This window comes from Nipponia nippon, unplaced genomic scaffold, assembly GCF_047370975.1.
Source record: "Nipponia nippon isolate SJK-2023a ecotype South Korea unplaced genomic scaffold, ASM4737097v1 scaffold_23, whole genome shotgun sequence".
NCBI classification, from domain to species: Eukaryota; Metazoa; Chordata; class Aves; order Pelecaniformes; family Threskiornithidae; genus Nipponia; species Nipponia nippon.
In genome coordinates this window covers 7,313,836-7,330,512 of record NW_028262340.1, presented here as the reverse complement: position 1 = coordinate 7,330,512, position 16,677 = coordinate 7,313,836, and the positions used below count along the sequence as shown (strand labels likewise).

Sequence of the window (16,677 nt, the reverse complement as noted above, 5' to 3'; positions counted from 1 at the left end):
TAAGCTGTTTGCATTTTGAGTTTTGGTGAAAAGTGGCCCTTCTTGGAAGGTTTCATATGAAAAGTTCCAAAAGCCTTTGTGTTGCATTTTCAGAAGTGACGCAGGCGTTTGAAAACCTCAGTGTCATTGGCAAAGCGGGTGTCTCGGGCGCAAAAACATGTTTGAAAACGTTACCCGAACTGTAAAAGCTGCCCCGCTCCTCCCAACCCAAAATTACAGTGAAAATTTAATTTATTTCTCATTGAAATGCAAATCTTTATGCTTGGAATTTTCATTGATATTAGCACGGTTTATGAGAAGAACCCGGGCATTTTGTGTAGGATTATCATTTGATTTTTGTTAAAAAAAGCAAGAGGGAGAGAGAGAAAGAGTTTTATAGGCTCGTCCCATTGGCTGCTTAATAAAGAAAGAGATTCTTGGGGGAAGAAAAAAAGATGCGTATTTTAAATTAGCACAGTCCCCTGTAGTGCCAGAAACCCAAAGAGCGTCGTTTGGAGCAAAGAATCAGGTGATGACATAAATTCAACAAGAGAAAAATGAAACTGGCCACAAGCTACCGTCCGTGCCAAATTCCCAAATGTCAAGTGACAGCAGGAGTGGAGACACACAAAATTAGCCATCTAAAATCATTCCTGCGGAGTGAATCCAAAGTACCAGGAATGCTGCAAAAGGCAGTTCGTGCACGCTCTGCTCTTGGCTCCCTTGTTCCCAAGTTGGAGGAACTGTCTTGAAATTACTGTGGGTTCTTACCCGCGTAACTGGGAGCAGAATCAGCTCAGTAATTTTAATCTCAGCCCTGTCCTTTTGACACAACGCTGAGTATAACCAATCATAATAATAATAATAGTAAAAAAAAAACCCTCTTTCTCTCTCACACACACAGCTTATTCACAAAGATCATAATTTTTACCCAAGCAAGTGGAGCCTGGCCTGTGCCAAGAATAATACAGGAGTTAACAGGCCTGTAATTCTCGCGACTTGGCACGTTCTTAGGTAACACACACGAGAAGCCGATTAGCAAAAAGCATAACGAGATACTGGTTAGGCGGGACGAAGGGGGCAGGCTGGAGTTCATCCGGCCCCTGCTGGCCTTTACCTGGGTGCTGCCCAGCCTTCATGTTTTTAGCATCTTTGCGTCTCTGTGCAGGGATTAAAAGGGGGCCAGGGGGAGGCAGGTTTTCCCTCTGCGAGCACCTACGCCCGGCAGCCCTCCGCTCGTGTGCCGGAGGTGGTTGGCCTCCCGGTTCTGCTGACCAAGCAGTTTGCACAAGCGCTTCCTAATCCGCTTCTGGCAAAACCAGGCTGGGGAGCCGAGATGCTCAGAAACAGCCTCGGCCACCGAGGGGGGATTCAGGCACCTCAAATCCCCGAACGCAGCACGTGGAGTTTGGGCTTTGACGCAGGCGGGCACGTAGGAGACAGCGGTTATCTTTGAGAGGAATGGAGGTCCTTTGGAGGTGTGTTTGCTCTGGCCCACTCCAGTCTTTCCTCCTTGGGAGCGAAGGCTGCGGCCGCGGTGGAGATCACAGCAAGGACGCTGGTGTAAACGGGGGAGGAATCTGGCCCCCAGCCATTTGCAGAAGACTTTCAGTAAAGCAGCCCCTGGAGGTTATAAATAGCCCCCACGTAAAACGATCATCCTGAGGTTAAATGGTCTCAAACCAAAAACCTCCCGGTAAGAGAAAACCGATCGTTTCTGAAGGGCATGCCAGGAAACATGGGAGGAGAGCGTGCTCAGCACCGTGGCCGAGCGGGTCAGATCCTGCTCTCGTGCTGGTTTCCCACTGCCCGGTGTCAGCGTATTTCAGTGGCTTCAGTCTTGCCTTACCCCGTGCAGATGGGCAGAGAATCAATCCCTTCCCATGCCTGTCTGCCAACGGGACAGACTTTTGCAGCCCTTCACACACCAGATTTCATTCCCATTTCCACTACTTTGGGGGGAAAATAGAGTAATTCTGGGTTCACCCCAGTGTAGCTGTGATGAGAATCTGACCCGGTAGCCAGGCAGGTAGGACAGGCAGACCTTCATCTAGCGTCAGCCAGTGCTGCTTTCCTGGCCTCAGCAGAGCAGAGCCATTTGCCTCCGTTGAGGATTTGGCCCAATACTTCTCCAGTGAGGTCTGGAAAATCTGAGGTTTTGAAATCCCGGCTCTCCCGTCTCCACAGCGAGACACCAAGCTGTCATTAGGATGGCTTGAAATGGTTCCTTATTACGGGGCACGCGAAGCCAGAGCCTTGCGTGCTTGCTTCATTTCGAGTTTTGTCTTCTAGCTTAAAAAAAATGAAGTAGCTCTCAAAAGTGAAGCAAGATGTTAAAGGAGCTTGCCTCTGCCCGCCTTCGGCTGCTTCTCGGGGCCCCCTTGCTCTGGGGAGGTGGGATGGTGACAGACACACGTCCTCCTGGGGAGAACGGGGATGGTCCTAGCAGCCCCCAGTTCTCCGCGTGACGCTTTGCCCTTGCCCGTGTTTCAGCAGTGGTTCATGCTGAACCATTTTATTCCCATTGCAACAGAGGAGGACCGCCCACGCAGCCGGCTCCTGTGTTCTAGCTTTGTGGTGGAAACATCTTCAACCACTCAAAAGCAATTGTGTGCATTGTCCGGCAACATGTAGGGGCCTTGTGTACACGAGGACAATTGCAAAGTGATTTTAAATTTGATCTACTCAGCAACAGAGCAAGCTGTTCTGATGAATGCACTTAACATCCCCTTGCACACTCTTCATATTGCTCCAGCGAAATCAAATCCCCTTGACTTCACAGGGAGAGCAGTAAACACTGGATCCTTTTGCAAACTCCATCCTGGCCTCTCCCAGCCTCAGTGTCTGCTCAACGGTCTGGGAGACGTTGTCTTTGCTGGTGAAGAGCTTTCAGATCTCCTGATGGGGAAACTGCTCAGCTTTAACCAGCTCGATTTCCAATTCATTACTTAAAGCCAGTGCAATGTTTTTAACACAGGCCAGCCATCAGCAGAATGCTTCACCATATGCATTTAAAGTAAAATCTCTCTCTCTTTTTCTTTTTAAATATACATTTTTAAAGTATTACATTACTTTTAAGAAGCCTCTTGGCATAGGCAGCGAGTGCCCTATTGTTTCCGAAATGCAACGTGGCTGCTCTGAGGTTAAGTCCTGAATTATGGGCCCAGCAAATACACTGAATTGCTGCTTCCTAATCCCTGTCCAGATCGACTTATGGTTTCTTTAAAATATCCGTTTCTTAATGGATAAAAACATTCTACCATGGGCAGAGACGAAATTGTTTCCAAAGGAAGCTAGGCAAGCATTAGTGGGAAGAAAACATATTGTGGGATTCAGCTTCAGCCTCAAAGGAAGGAACACGCTTAAGATGGGTTTCCTGCCTGCTTTCAGGCTCCGCAGGCTTCTGTGCCTATCTTTAAACTGCTTTGCTGCTCCCCTCAATTACATCTGCCCGCTGCGCGGTGGATGTCCCTTAAATGAATTTGGCGTGTGACAGTCAAAGCTGAACCGCAGGCCAGTGCTGGCCGGGAGCATCCCCCGAGAGAGAGTCCAAGCACCCGCGACCGCTGCTTTTGCCGCTGACGTGCAGCCGCCTCCGTCTCCCAGCCACAGCTCAGGGTGCCGAAGCGCTGCAGTTCCTACCAGAGAGCAAATGAGCGAAATAGCAGACGAGCTTGCAATGAGCCTGGCTGAATTTCCCTCAGGCTCCAGGGATGCCAGCCTGCCTTTGACGCGGGATTCTCACTATGCTGGGATTCTCAATGCCAGATTCAGAGCGCCGACGGGGAGGCTCCAGCCCGGGGTCCCACTGCAGGAGGGCACTGCCCACATTGCCGGGCTGCGTGGCCGCGGCGCAGCCCAGGAGCGGCAGAGCAGGGCTGGAGCCCCATCTCCTGTCGCCCCATCAGCCTCCCCGATCAGCCTGCCGCTCCGCAGTGGGTTTCCCATGGCAGACTTGGCCTGGTCCAAACCTGCTCGGCAGGCAAGGTGGTCTAGCTGCAGGCTGGGTTGTAAATTCAGCAACTTCCTTTTATGTAGTCAGGGCTTGTTAATTTTTTTTAATACCCTTTGAATACAGGTAAAGAGCAAAGCGCAGGCAGGCCAGAGGGAGTGCCTGCAATCAAGGCAGCATTTCCCTTCCAGCCCACCCACCCGCTCCAGTTAGCACCGTTAGCTCGGTCGTTAGCGCTGCGGGATGGAGCGGCGGGGATTGAGCCTGATGCGGTGCCGGGCAGGGGCTGCGGGCAGCGGAGGGCGCTGGGGATGGCGAGGGAAGAGGGAGGCTGTGCGGGAGGAGAAGCTGGGAGAGCCCGGCGTGTTTAGTCTAGCAAAAGGCAGGCTGGGAGCGAGCTGATTGCGCTGTATAAATACATCCAGGGGGTAAACATAGGGAGGGAGAGGAGCTAATGTAAGCTATGAAGGACAGTGCTGGCACAGGCGATGGGGCTGAACCGGCCCTGAATACATCCGGGCTGGAGGTTAGAAGCAGGGTCTTCCCCAGAAGGGCAGGACGGGTGCAACGAATGGCTGGGAGCATCCCGATGGACCTTGAAGGGTTTGCAGAGGAGGGTAAGATGTGGTGCGTGGTTCACTGAGGTGGGAATACCTGGGAATTTCCCTGCCTGCCTGCCCTGCCCGCCTGCATAGACCGGGAGGCCATCGCCCGGCATGTTTGGGGGCTGAAAGCGCTGGGAGAGGACCCAGGAGAGCGGAGTTAAGGTTTGCGATGCTCACCGGGGTAGGTTTGGGGGCTGAGTGCGTGCCTGCGCGGCAGCACACGGTATTTGGAGAGAATTAGAAAAGTGAGCAGCAGACGTGCTCGGCAGCCTTGAGGTGGTGCCTGGTGATACTGTGATAAGCGATGTGTGTGTTGTTGTGTTTTGGTTTGGGGTTTGGGTTTTTTTTTTCAAACTCTGCAGAGGAAGTACTTGCACCCAGTTCGTGAGCTGGTTATATCAGATACAGAACAATTGCTCCATGGGCGTGTAACAACGGATGCTGTTCACACCCTCATTTTTTTTCAACACCTCCCCTCCTCCCCCAAAATAAATTTTGCTCTATTTTTCGTGGGGTGGGAGGAAAGGGCCGTTTTCTTTTTTAGTTGGCTCTGACTTGGAAACAAGTGAACTTGTTCACATATGTGACAGAGGTGTGAGAGCGTGCCTGCAGGCGTGGGTGGGGAGGAGAACGGCGCCTTCTCTAGAGATGAGCTGGGTCTTCAGAGATCACATGCATCTCGTGCACCTTCCCGTACCGAGCAGATTCTCTCCATCTTTGGCCACCTGCCTCTCCGTGCTCCCAGATGGAGCCGTCATGATCAGGGGAAGGAAGCAGAGAGGAAGAGAGGTCAGGAAAATGCTGAAAGACAACTTGGAGGTCCAAGCATCGCAGAAACCAGTGGAGAAAAACTAGCCAAAGGTACATACAGAGAGAGAATTTCTGTCCACGCTCCAGCTCGCACATGCATGCGTATTATATACATAAGCATAAAGTATCATTAGTGTTTACGTTGTCGTCAATCGTCATAGCATAAGACAGGAAAGGAGTTTTTTTTTTTTCCCCGGGCTAGATTTTTCATGACAATTTTGCAAGGCACGTATATGCATATAAATAAAACGGTGATATATGGCCAAGCTGAAGATATTTATACACTCTATACACTTGGAGAGTTCCACGCTATCAAGTTCCCTTTAAATTTCCCTTATTGTCGCCGTGTGTACCACACACTTGGTGTATTTGTGTGTGTTGTGCAATGTACACGCAGGCTCAGGTTTATTGCTGACTTTATTCAGTAAGCCTCTGCATGTTCCCCACATCTCTAAAAGGGGGACCAGAGAGGGATACCCTGGGTGCTGTGGAATCGCTCCGGTTCCGTACGTCACTGCGCGGCCCCGGATGATCTGATAATCTCCTCCTGCTGCTGTACATCGAGCCCCAGTGCTCTGCGCACATGCCCTGGGTGAGCTTGTTGTTTAGCTGGCCCTCGGAGCTCTTTCCATGCTGCAGCACTGCAGAGGGCCTGACGTTGCTTTTGCTGCCCTTTCCTCTCTCCAGGCGGAACAGATATTTTCCTGGGTTAGGAGGCAGTGGAAGCCCCCACTGCTTCACTGGGATGGCTGCACGTCAGTGCCGTTAGTCCTTGAAAACCTCTTGCAGGATCCATTGCTTCGGCTCCACGAAGGCTTCCAGGGAACTCGGAGCAGATCCACCAGTCCTGACCCAGCAAGGGCGCAGGGACCAGTTTCACTCCATCCAAGGCAGCTCCCAAACCCAGCATGGTCTCAAGGGAGGCGGCTGAACACACCCAGAGAAACCTCTGTGGCCGGCAGCCTCACAAACCAGCCTCCCCACCTCCATGCTTGCGACCAGCCCTCGCCGCCCTGCCCGGCTCTGCCGCGAACCAGCCGAGGTTTAGCACCCACCGCCGCGCAGGCGCTCAAAGGCAGCTCTTTGCATTTATCTCCTTGCCATCCACTCAAGAAAAGACCCATGTTGTCTCTGAGGCGAAAAGAAAGCTGCTGTGTCACTTGAGCGCGGTTGTTTTATCTGGAAAGGGGCTGAGCGGCTTTGAAAGCCTGTTTCTATCCGGCTCCGCGTGCGGGGGGACTTGGGGGTCCTCAAAAGGTGCAAATTGCAGCTGCACAATTAAATAACAGGGTGTGTCCCGGCCTCCGCGGTCCCCTGGGCAGCACAGCCCTAATGAGGAGACAGTGGCATTACTAATCAGGGCTTTGACCTTTACATGGCTTTTATTTAATACACATTCCACACTTCCCCAAACTCCCATCCAAAACATTGACATTTCCGCTGATAGATTGGGTCAGATTTTGGAGTAGTTGGGGGACTCAATTCACTCTTACAATGGTTAAATTCTTACAGCTAAATGGGCTTATTCAGTTAGTGCAGCAGCTGGTGTGATTTCGAGAAGAAAATAAACATTTCCTTCAAATATTTTGATTGGCAACTGGACAACTGAAATACTCAAGCTCAGATTGCCAGGGTCCAAAAAAGCGAATGGGGGCTGGACGGCGAGTAAGCGAGGCAAACCGTAGTAAATCCTCCCAGGCAGATGTGTGTGAGATGCGCTGGGCTCTGTGCTGGGGGACACGAGATGATGGGATTTTTAAAGCCCGCTGTCGGCTGTGATTGCGAAGGCAGCACGGGGCCTGAGGGTGCAGCTTCACCTGCTCCGATTTCCCTGGCATTTGCTTAGCACGTTGCTTGCTCCGGGTTGCCGTTTGATGGCTGGCTGAGCGTGACGGAGGGCTGCTTTGCTGCTGAGTTAGGTGGTTATGGAGGGTATTAACGGCAATGTTTTATTTGGACCTTGCTGGGGCTATTTCAGCGGGGATCTCCTCAGACGCAGGGCAGGAGGGCGATGCCCCCGGACGGGGTGGCAGCCATGGGGCTGTGTGGCTCCAACTCGCATGGATCCCTGAGGTGGAGGGGCAGCCCTGAGGTGAAGCTGAGATGGAGGGGAAGTCGTGAGATGAGGGAGACGAGATGGAGGGGCAACCCTGAGGTGAAGGTGAGATGGAGGGGCAGCCCTGAGGCGAGGACCGAGATGGAAGGGCAGCCCTGAGGCGAGGACCGAGATGGAGGGGCAGCCCTGCGGTGATGGCGCTGAGGAGGGACCCCGCCGTGAGGGCGCTGGGACGGCGCAGGGCTCCCCGCCGCGTCGGCGGCCCGGGCCCCCTCCCGCCGCGCCGGGAGCCGGTCCCCGCCTGGCGGCTCCCCCCGCCGAGCGCGGGCGGCAGCGAGGCCGCGGCTCCCTCTAGCGGCCTCCTCCCGCCGCGGGCCCGCCGGCCCTTGCCCGCTGCCGGGGGCGGGACGGGCCCCGGCCCGGGCTTCCCCTCAGCCGGCGGCCGCGGAGGCGCGTCCGGGGCCGCTTCCCCGCGCCCTGGGCCCTGCGGGGAGCCGAGGTCGCCGCCGAGCCCCGCGGCGGGCCGGGCCGGGCCGGGCCGGGCCGGGCCGTGGACAACGCGGCGGTGGTTAAGGAGGAGGCCCCGGGGGGAACCGCTCTCCGGCAGGCAGCGCCGCGCCTCGGCCCGGCGGCGGCCGCCTCAGCCCCGTGCGGCCGGGGCGGCGGGGAGCGGGGATGGACGGGCTTCGTCTCCCCGGGGGCTGCTGGGGGCCACGGGAAAACAGAGGCCGACATTATACAGCGGAGCAGCCCGGTGTCTGGTTGCCACAGCCTGGGGAGGCCGAACCACCCCCCGATAACACAGAGACAGAATACACAAGTGGGTTTTGTTTTTTGGGGTTCTGTCGGGGTTTTTTTTTTTTTTTCTTCTGTAGCCTCAGACTGGTCGGGGAAAGCTGGGGCTTTATTCTAGGCTAGACTTTAAGCCCAAGGCCCAGCGAAGATGAAAGCGCGTCGGTCATGGTCGCTCGGATGCCCCACTGGCTCCGCGGGGCTGCGGATTTCGCTGGCCAGGGCCGGCACCGCCGAGGGGTTCGTGGTGTTTGGGGTTCGCGTTGTAAGGGATTCGCAGCCCCACACGCTCAGACTGCGGGCGCCCAGCCCTGCGGAGCGCTGTCGGAGACCCGGGGGTTCAAAGCCTGGCGCCTGGAGAGCTCGCCCGGTGTTTTGCAGGCAGTAGCTGGAGTGTCTCTCGAGCCGGCGGTATCGCTGTGCTTTGCTCGTCGCACGCACAGCCTGTAATTAACACGCTGACATGCTTGCGTCTAAATTAGTAGCAAGGACCCATTGCCAAACGTTGCAAGTTCAGGCCAATAAACCATAGCCTTTTAAAAAAAAACCCTTTGAGTGTGTTATAGAGGAAGAGGGAAATGTGCCCTGAGCACTTAGGTTTTATTTCGATTTGCATTTTATGGAATATTATTTATGGGCATGTGAAAGCTAACGAAGGAGCGTGGTCTGATTGCTGGAGATTGTCATCTGCTCTGGGGAAGGTAGCGAGCAACAGTCTGGGTTTTCGGGGGGCTGGGGGGGGATTTAGAGACCCCTTTCTCTCGGTGTATGGCAAAGCAGCCCCGCTACTTGGACCGCAGTGGCAGGGCCGTGTGCGTGTAAGGAGGAAGCATTCAGAAAACAGCACTTTTTCTCTCCAGTCCAAGTTCAGCCAGGATTTTTGTCCCATGGTCCTACCTTATCCTGTGATGCTGCTGGATTGCTAAAGCTACGGGCTCTGGTCAAGCTGCTTCTTGCAGAGCTGGTCTCCAAACCTCAGCTCACAGCGCCTGGCAGCGGTTTTGGTGCTGCTTTTGCAGTAGCACGGCTTTGGGATGGGACAGAGCATCCTGCTGGCAGGCTGAGATGTGAAATCAGGTTGGTTTGGCCAGTTGTGAGCATTTTTCGCAGCATTGTGCTTTTCCAGCCAGCCCAAGCACGCTACCCCTCCACATAGCATGCGAGAGGGTCGGCCCTGCGGCCGGGCAGCCGCTGCCATGCTCGGCTCGGCTGCATCCAGCCCCGGGTGTGTGCAGAGCGGTGCGGTTCGTGACAGCTTTGAGCTGCTCCTCTCTTATCTCACACCAAAGCCGCAGCCACGTTCACAAACCAGGTGCTCCCCCGCCTTTCTCCTTCGTGGAGCCTGCGTGGGAAGGCAGGCACTGCCGATCGCCCGCAAAATGGCTGGAGGGGAGGGAGGAACCTCTGCTCCCCTTCTCCTTCCAGCCGATGGCTGAAGGACTCACCTGGGATGAGAACGAGGGTTCAGCTCAAACCCCCTCCCTATGTGCTCCTCCAGAGCATGCCCTTGCCACTCGTTAGCTGGAAGGGATTAGCTCGAGTGTTTTTTTCCTGGGGAAATGCTGCCGGGCCTGGAACACCAGCCCTGAGAAGTTAAAAATGCTTCATCGTAATAAATATGTACAAGGCACGCATCCCTATGCATGCATAGCAAATATACAATCATATGACTGTGTGTGTCTGTATACATGTGCCTATCTAAAACCAACAAGCATGTTTATCACGCTCATTTCGCGCATTTGCTTGCTCTGAGTCGATCCAAAATCCAGCCGATGTGACAAAAAAGTCACTGAGGCCAGGTGACACCCAGTACCAAAGCAGAAAGGCGCGGTGCCCCGGCTTTTAACAAGGGAGGAATAGGGGCCTTGGGAGCAAACGGCAGGGATGAAGAGCCACCTCCAGCTGGCCAAGGCTTTGAGCTCGGTGCACCAGCCAAGCACTTTGGGCTAGAACTGCTCTTTCTAGAGATTGTCATCTCATGAGGGGTGTCAAAAGGCTGAGAAAGGCACAATTGCAGCGTTTCTAGCCATGTCCTCCTGCATAACCAGTGTCGCAGCTCAGCGTGAGCCGCTGTGGTCTCGAGGACAGGGGTTTCGCATCTCTCCTTGGCGAGCAAACCTCATTTCTCCCTGTCGCAGGTGCGCCAAGGCCAGAGGTGTGCTGGGCTCCGTAAGGAAATGCCACCAGCCTCCGGACAGCTGAGATAGATAGCCACAGAAAAGCCTTGAGGTCCTCAAAGGATCTGCTGGCCTGGATTCCCCTCTCCAACATGGGCTTCCCTCAGGAGGACGGGACCTGGCAGCACCGGGCAGAGGTCCCTCTCCCGGCTGGCTGGCTACGACCCCCTTTGGGTTTATACCCCCCAAGAAAAGGCGTGGGGGGCTCCGGCACCCGAGGGAGCTGGGTAATGTCCCCACCATGCTGACTCAAGTCTCCCTTCCCCCAGCAGCAGAAAGCCTAAATTTCTCACTCTCTTTATCCTCTTGGAAGGAGAAAAATACACAGAGAAATCAAGCAGAGGGATATTGTGGCTCCTAGCTTGGGAGTTTTCAGCTGTGTGTTTATCAGCTCCATCCCCTGATGGTATCAGCACAAACAGGCCACCCACAAGAAGGCTTAGCAGGCTGCTCTGGGCTCCAGCTTTTCCTCTCTGTCTCCCTGGGTCTGTGTATACACCACCAACTATCTCAGGGACCGGCCGTCTGGGGCCTGCATCCATTTATTTACTACAGGGCTGATGTAATGGCTAAACATTTTTTTTCTGTGTTTATGGGGTGGGTTTTTTTAATCTGCCAGAGATGAATAGACCCCTAGAGAAGTCAGCTTGGTTGTGTCCCTTCTTGGATAGGAAACAACAAATTTTAGGACAGGAAATGAGAACAACTTAAACAAATGGGTTTAGGATTTTTGTATTTAGGTTCCCCAGCTCTCTTCCCTGGCAGATCCAAGCGATGCTTTTCCCTCTGACTTTAATTCCTTGGGCAGGGGATGGCCCGGGCTATAGGACAGACTCTCCAAGCCTCAAGGATAGTGCTCTAACCGCCCACTTTCTTCCTGCGCCCCAACAGGCACGTCCGATCTGAGCCCCTTTTCTGACCCCCGGCAGTTCGATCGCTCCTTCCCAACGCTGCCAGCTCTCACCGAGACCAGGTTCTCCGACCCGCGGATGCATTACCCCGGCGCCATGTCCGCTGCCTTCCCTTACACCGCGACGCCCTCCGCCACGGGCATCGGGGGCATCAGCATGACCAGCATGCCCACCACGACGCGTTTCCACCACACTTACCTGCCGCCCCCCTACCCCGGCTCCACGCAAAACCAAAGTGGACCCTTCCAGGCCAACCCCTCTCCCTACCATTTGTACTACGGCACGTCCTCGGGCTCCTACCAGTTCTCCATGGTGGCGGGTGGCGAGCGCTCCCCCACCCGGATGCTCTCTTCTTGTACAAGTGCCTCAGCGGGGAACAACTTAATGAATCCCAACCTGGGCAATCAGAACGACGGGGTGGATGCAGACGGGAGCCACAGTAACTCGCCGACGACCATGACAACTACTGGCAGGATGGATGAGTCGGTCTGGAGACCCTACTAGGAGGAACTCAACTGGGCACCGATAGCTTTGACTTAATCAGCCACCGGTACGTTACTCCTTTTGGTAGTGAATAGAGCAAAATGATGCCTAGGGAAAAGGCAAACCAAAGTCTCCCAAACCAAAAGCAAACCAGGATCCTCTGCATGCAAGCATGGGCAAACATCAAGCGAAGATGGACCACGACCTACGTTACATTTCAAGATGAACGTCCATGAGGCTTGAATTTGTCACTCGAAGTGGTTCCTTTCGTATGTTTTAAGTATGTGGATTGTACATAGGAAAAAAAAAAACAGGACGTGTGGCATCAGATGTTTGTTTCTTGCAGAACACTTCTCAGTCATCTCACTCGCACCCTCTTCCCCACACAAAGCATTCAAAAGTTACAAAAAGCTCACCCTTCTTCTGCAAAATGTTTCAGAGAAGAGAAAAGACCAGGGAGCCGTCCAAGCCATCTCCCTGCCAGTGCAGGAAGACTGAACTGAAAAAAAAAAAAAGGAAAAAAAAAAGGAAAACCCCCCGTTGTCTCCTCTCCTTCCCTCCCCGCCAGTGTAGGGCCCCTGACGACCAAAGAGCTCCGGGACGACGCCGGAGCCACACGCGGCACGTGAGAGTCTGGTTTACAGCACCACCGCGGGGACTTGGGCACGCGTGGGGGCTGCGCGCTCCTCGCGGACTGGCCGGCATCAGCCATGTGAACGAGAGCTGTGATGTGATTATTATTATTTGTTGGTGACGGCAGAGGCTGTATTGTTCATTTTTATCATTGTCGTCATTTTTAAAACAGTAACGTGGTTGATCCCGCGCCTGACAGACCCCTCTTTCCTGTATGTTTACATATGAGATGTACTTTTTACAAGACGTGTTTTGTTTTGTTAGCTCTTTTGTCCTGACCTCACCATTCAATTCTTTGCTCCTCTTAGCAAATCTCAGTGATGGTGGCTGAAGCGAAGGCGGCGTTCAGGACAATCCAAGATGTATGAGATGCACTTCCAAGCGCCTTAGCTGCAAAAGGGACTCGGGAGCCTTTGGCGTGACCCTGCCACCGGGCTCTGGGTCTTCCTTTCCTCCTCTCTGAGTGGCAAGACATGCAGCTGGTGGCAAAGCATCATATTTCTCTTATGATTCTTTCCCATGTTTTCACCCAGAGCGGATCGACACATGATGACTTTTTTTATTAGGAAATGACTTACACTTGTCAGTTCATACTGAAAGCTCTAACTGAGATTTGGAGAAAGGAGCAATTTCTACCCAGTCCCTTGGTGGTGGGAAAATTGCGAAGCAATGTTATTAGCATTTTCCATCCCCTCACCCTCCGTCCCTTCCCCCCAGTGACCCAGAGCACGGGTGTCTTGCTGTAGATGAATAAGGTGAAGAAGGGGCACTAAAGGTGCCGCCGGCCTGTCGGTAGCTGGTGGCATCACGTGGCATTTGGAGGCACCAGCTCTCCTGGGCACCACACACCCTCGTAGCTGATACCAAAGGATTTGAAACCCGAACGGGACAGCGACGGGAGGTGGCAGGCAGCCAGAGAGGTGGCAGGGGCTCCCCCAGGGCCGGGTTAGTGGGCTGGCTCGGACGCACGCTGCAGGGTTACGCCGCCTCCTGCAAGCCGGCCGTGCTTTCTGCTGGCGTGGGCGTTTGGGCTGGATTTGGGATTCCTCACGCTGACAGGGCTGAGGGTGCGAGGGCAGGCTCCGGGGAGCACGTAACTGCGGTACCCGCTGCCCTTCGGAGCCTGCCCTCTGGCAAGGGGACGGGGACCGTCTCCAGCCCCCAGTGCCACCAGTAACCAAACTTTTTTTTTTGCATGAGCATAAGAAAATTGAAACCCCACAGCTGCCCTCCCAGCCCCCCATCTGAGTGACACCGTGACGGCCGCGCGCCTATCCCCAAATCTCAGTTGGCAGCTTGTCAGCACTCGGTTGAGGTACGGAGCGCTGTAATTGCACTACCACGTCAAGACTGGAGCAAGCCATCCTGGCTTCCTTGGAAAGCTGCGATGACCACTCACGAGTTAAATAAGCAACGAAAAGAACAACTCTTTTAAACAATGGTTAAAAAAAGCTCTACCCCAGCAAAACTGCAACCTTTACTTGCCTCAGCGACGGCGAGCACCTCTCCGGTGCTTGCCAGCTGTAGAAACTGGACCACGGCAGCCTGTGTTTTGATGCATTTATGTTAATCATCCAATCGCGCCACTGATTGAAAGCACAAAGATGACAAGGCATTCGTAGTAATAGGTTAATTTAAGACTGTTCGTAGTGAATTTAAAAAAGAAAATAATAAAAAGAATGGCAACAATGTAATTTTTATGACATATTGTCATGTGAAGGTGTAAATATATGCACCTCTATTGTATGCAAATGGTCACAAGACAGGCCAATGTTTTTTGCTTTGCACTATAATTTGCTTTTTTAAAAAAATGCACAATCGCTTGTACAGTAAAACCCCTTTGTCTGGCTCACAGAATATTTAACTATAAAATCTAATTTTTGGTCTTATTTGTTATAATAATATAATTCTTAAATGTGTTGAAGGATCCAATTCTTAATAATGCTTCTAATACTTGTATGTGCAGGGTAAAATAACAAAAAACAACTAAGGAGATGAGAACGAAGATCTTTGCAGATAAAGAAGGCGAAAGTTGTTGGTTTTTTTAATGGTGTCTTACGATGGACATTAAAAAAAATGCTAGCGATACCAAATGATGTGGTGGTTTGTGTAATATACCGGCCCTACTTGAAGGTAATGCCCTATATTTAATATGTAGCCCGTCTTTTTAACCTGTAGCACTTGGCACCGGGGAGGGGGGAGGCGGGGAGGGAGGGAGAGGAAGAGGAGGGTCTGCTCCTGTCGAAGTCATTGGAAGAAGCTCTCGCTGGAGACGTCGCTGCTGCGCTGGCTTCGCTGAGAACGGAGTCGGGTGGAAATCCTTCGTGAGCGGGTGGAAACCACCTTGGTACGAAGCCGTAGCAAAGCGGTCAGCTCTGCTTTTCTGTTATCGGCGCCGATGTTCTTGTCCAATGTACGTGATTATATCGTCAGGCCTCCCTGTAAGCATTGTGATGACTTCCCATGTGGAATAATAAATGTACGGTTACAAGTCTCCCCGGTGCCTTCTGCCTGCTCACTTCTCGCCGGGGGAGCAGATCGGTGCCCCGGCACGGAGGAAGGTTCTTCGTGCTGCTCCTTCTCCGGGGTCCAATTTTGGCACCTCCCCAAGCACCCCGGTGCCTGGATCCGGTGTCGGGGGGGGTCGCGGCTGCCCTTGACCGCACTTTGGCCTGAGCAGGCGCAGCGAGGGTGTCCGGGGAGGAGGGCGGGCAGGTGCCTTCCCGGGGGTGCGTGGAGGCGATGGCGGGGGGATGACCCCGGGCTGCGAGCCCTGAGAAAACCCCTCTGGGTTTCCCCGAGGTGGGGCTGGGCCACTCACGCTGAACCAAGCTGGACCTGGCAGGTGATGCCTGCGTCCCCGGCCAGGCATCCCGCGCCCCGACCGCCGCCTGTCATCGCCACACCGCTTCCCGAGACACAAAAGCTCCGGCACAAATCCTAAACAGGACCCGAATTCCCAGGCGGTCCGAGCCCAAACCCCTTAGCACTCACCACTCGCCTCCAGAACCCAAATGACAGCTGAAAAGCAAAAATAAAAAAAATCCCAGCCTACAATAGCATCTGATGCCAATGCGCTGTAGGCTGGGGGCTCCCAAGGAGCCAAGCCACTCAACGCAAGCGTTATTCATGAGCCCGGCAAAGGCAACGGCCGCGGCGTGCCGGGGCAATGCCAGCGCCTTCCCCATCGAGCGGGGCTCGGGGTGGACGTGCTGGAGCCGATGTTCTGCCTCTCCTTTGCAGCATCTCTGTAAGCGTAACCCATAGTGGCATTTGCACAGAAAGAGAAAAAAAGAAAGAGAAAAAAAAAAAAGGAAAAGCCCGAACAAAACCACAATAAATGCTAATATGGGTGAGAACCCGGCTCCGCAGCCCTGGCCAGCGGAAACATGTTTCAAGTCAAACCCTAGACATACCCGCCTTTTCTTCACAGCCACTGGGAGAGGAAACACCCCGAGGTGTAGCTATTATTTCCAGGATCTTCCCATCCCAAACTGATCCACACTTTACTCGCAGCCTCGTTTAAAGCTGCAATGAAAAGAGAGAAGGAGGAAAGGGAAAAGAAAAAGAGGACAAATAAAAAGGGCTTTGTTGTACCGATGTGCACTGGGTCACCCGCAGAAAGGAGCTTTCGAGGGGTGCAGCCCCTCTGCAAAGTGGTTTTGGTGCTGGTGCCGACGGGGCGATGCCGTTGGGGGTGAGGCTGTGGCTGACTCAGGCGCTGCCGTTCGAGGCGATGCTGGACCAGGCCGGTGCGGGGAGGACACGGCAGCAGCTAAATAGAGCTGGGAGGCCCAGGCGGCTCAGCGAGCCGATGGTGGTAAATGTCCCCGACACCTCGGGGCCAGATGGGCATTATTTTTGTATGGGAGTTGTTTTTATACGGGCGTTATTTTTATATGGGCGTTATTTTTATACAGGCCACCTACCAAGCACAGGGCGCAGCGTGCTGCGGCTGCTGGGGCTGCATCTTGCTTATGCACAGGTTTTGCACTAATTTAATGAATTAAATGGGAAAGCTGGAGCCCAGTACGGCAGCGTGGGCCGTGGGGTGCATCGGCCTCTCCCAAGGGCCCTTTGAGAGCCGAGAGCGGCTGCAGATGCCGGCCCAGGCTGCCGGAGAGCAGAGCCGGGCACCCGAGGGCTCCGGCTGCTCTGGGGGACTCTGAAAAACAGGGCAGCAAGCAATACGGTGGGGCAGCCAGAGCAGAAACGGTTGCTTTTTCTTTTGCAAAAGAAAACTGAAAGGGGAAAAAAAAAAAAAAAATCACTGGAGCTT

The 16,677-nt window shown here is 53.8% G+C and overlaps 1 protein-coding gene across 1 annotated transcript in view; it reads left to right on the top strand.

The window, feature by feature from the left end:
• The window catches only part of RUNX3 (RUNX family transcription factor 3), a 41,110-nt gene extending 25,893 nt beyond the window's left edge, over positions 1 to 15,217 (top strand). Inside the window, exon 5 of the mRNA XM_087761050.1 lies at positions 11,263 to 15,217. Coding sequence (XP_087617176.1) covers positions 11,263 to 11,786 — 524 coding nt within the window. The 3' untranslated portion in view covers positions 11,787 to 15,217. The remainder of the gene's footprint in view (positions 1 to 11,262) is intronic.
• The last annotated feature ends 1,460 nt before the right edge of the window (positions 15,218 to 16,677 follow it).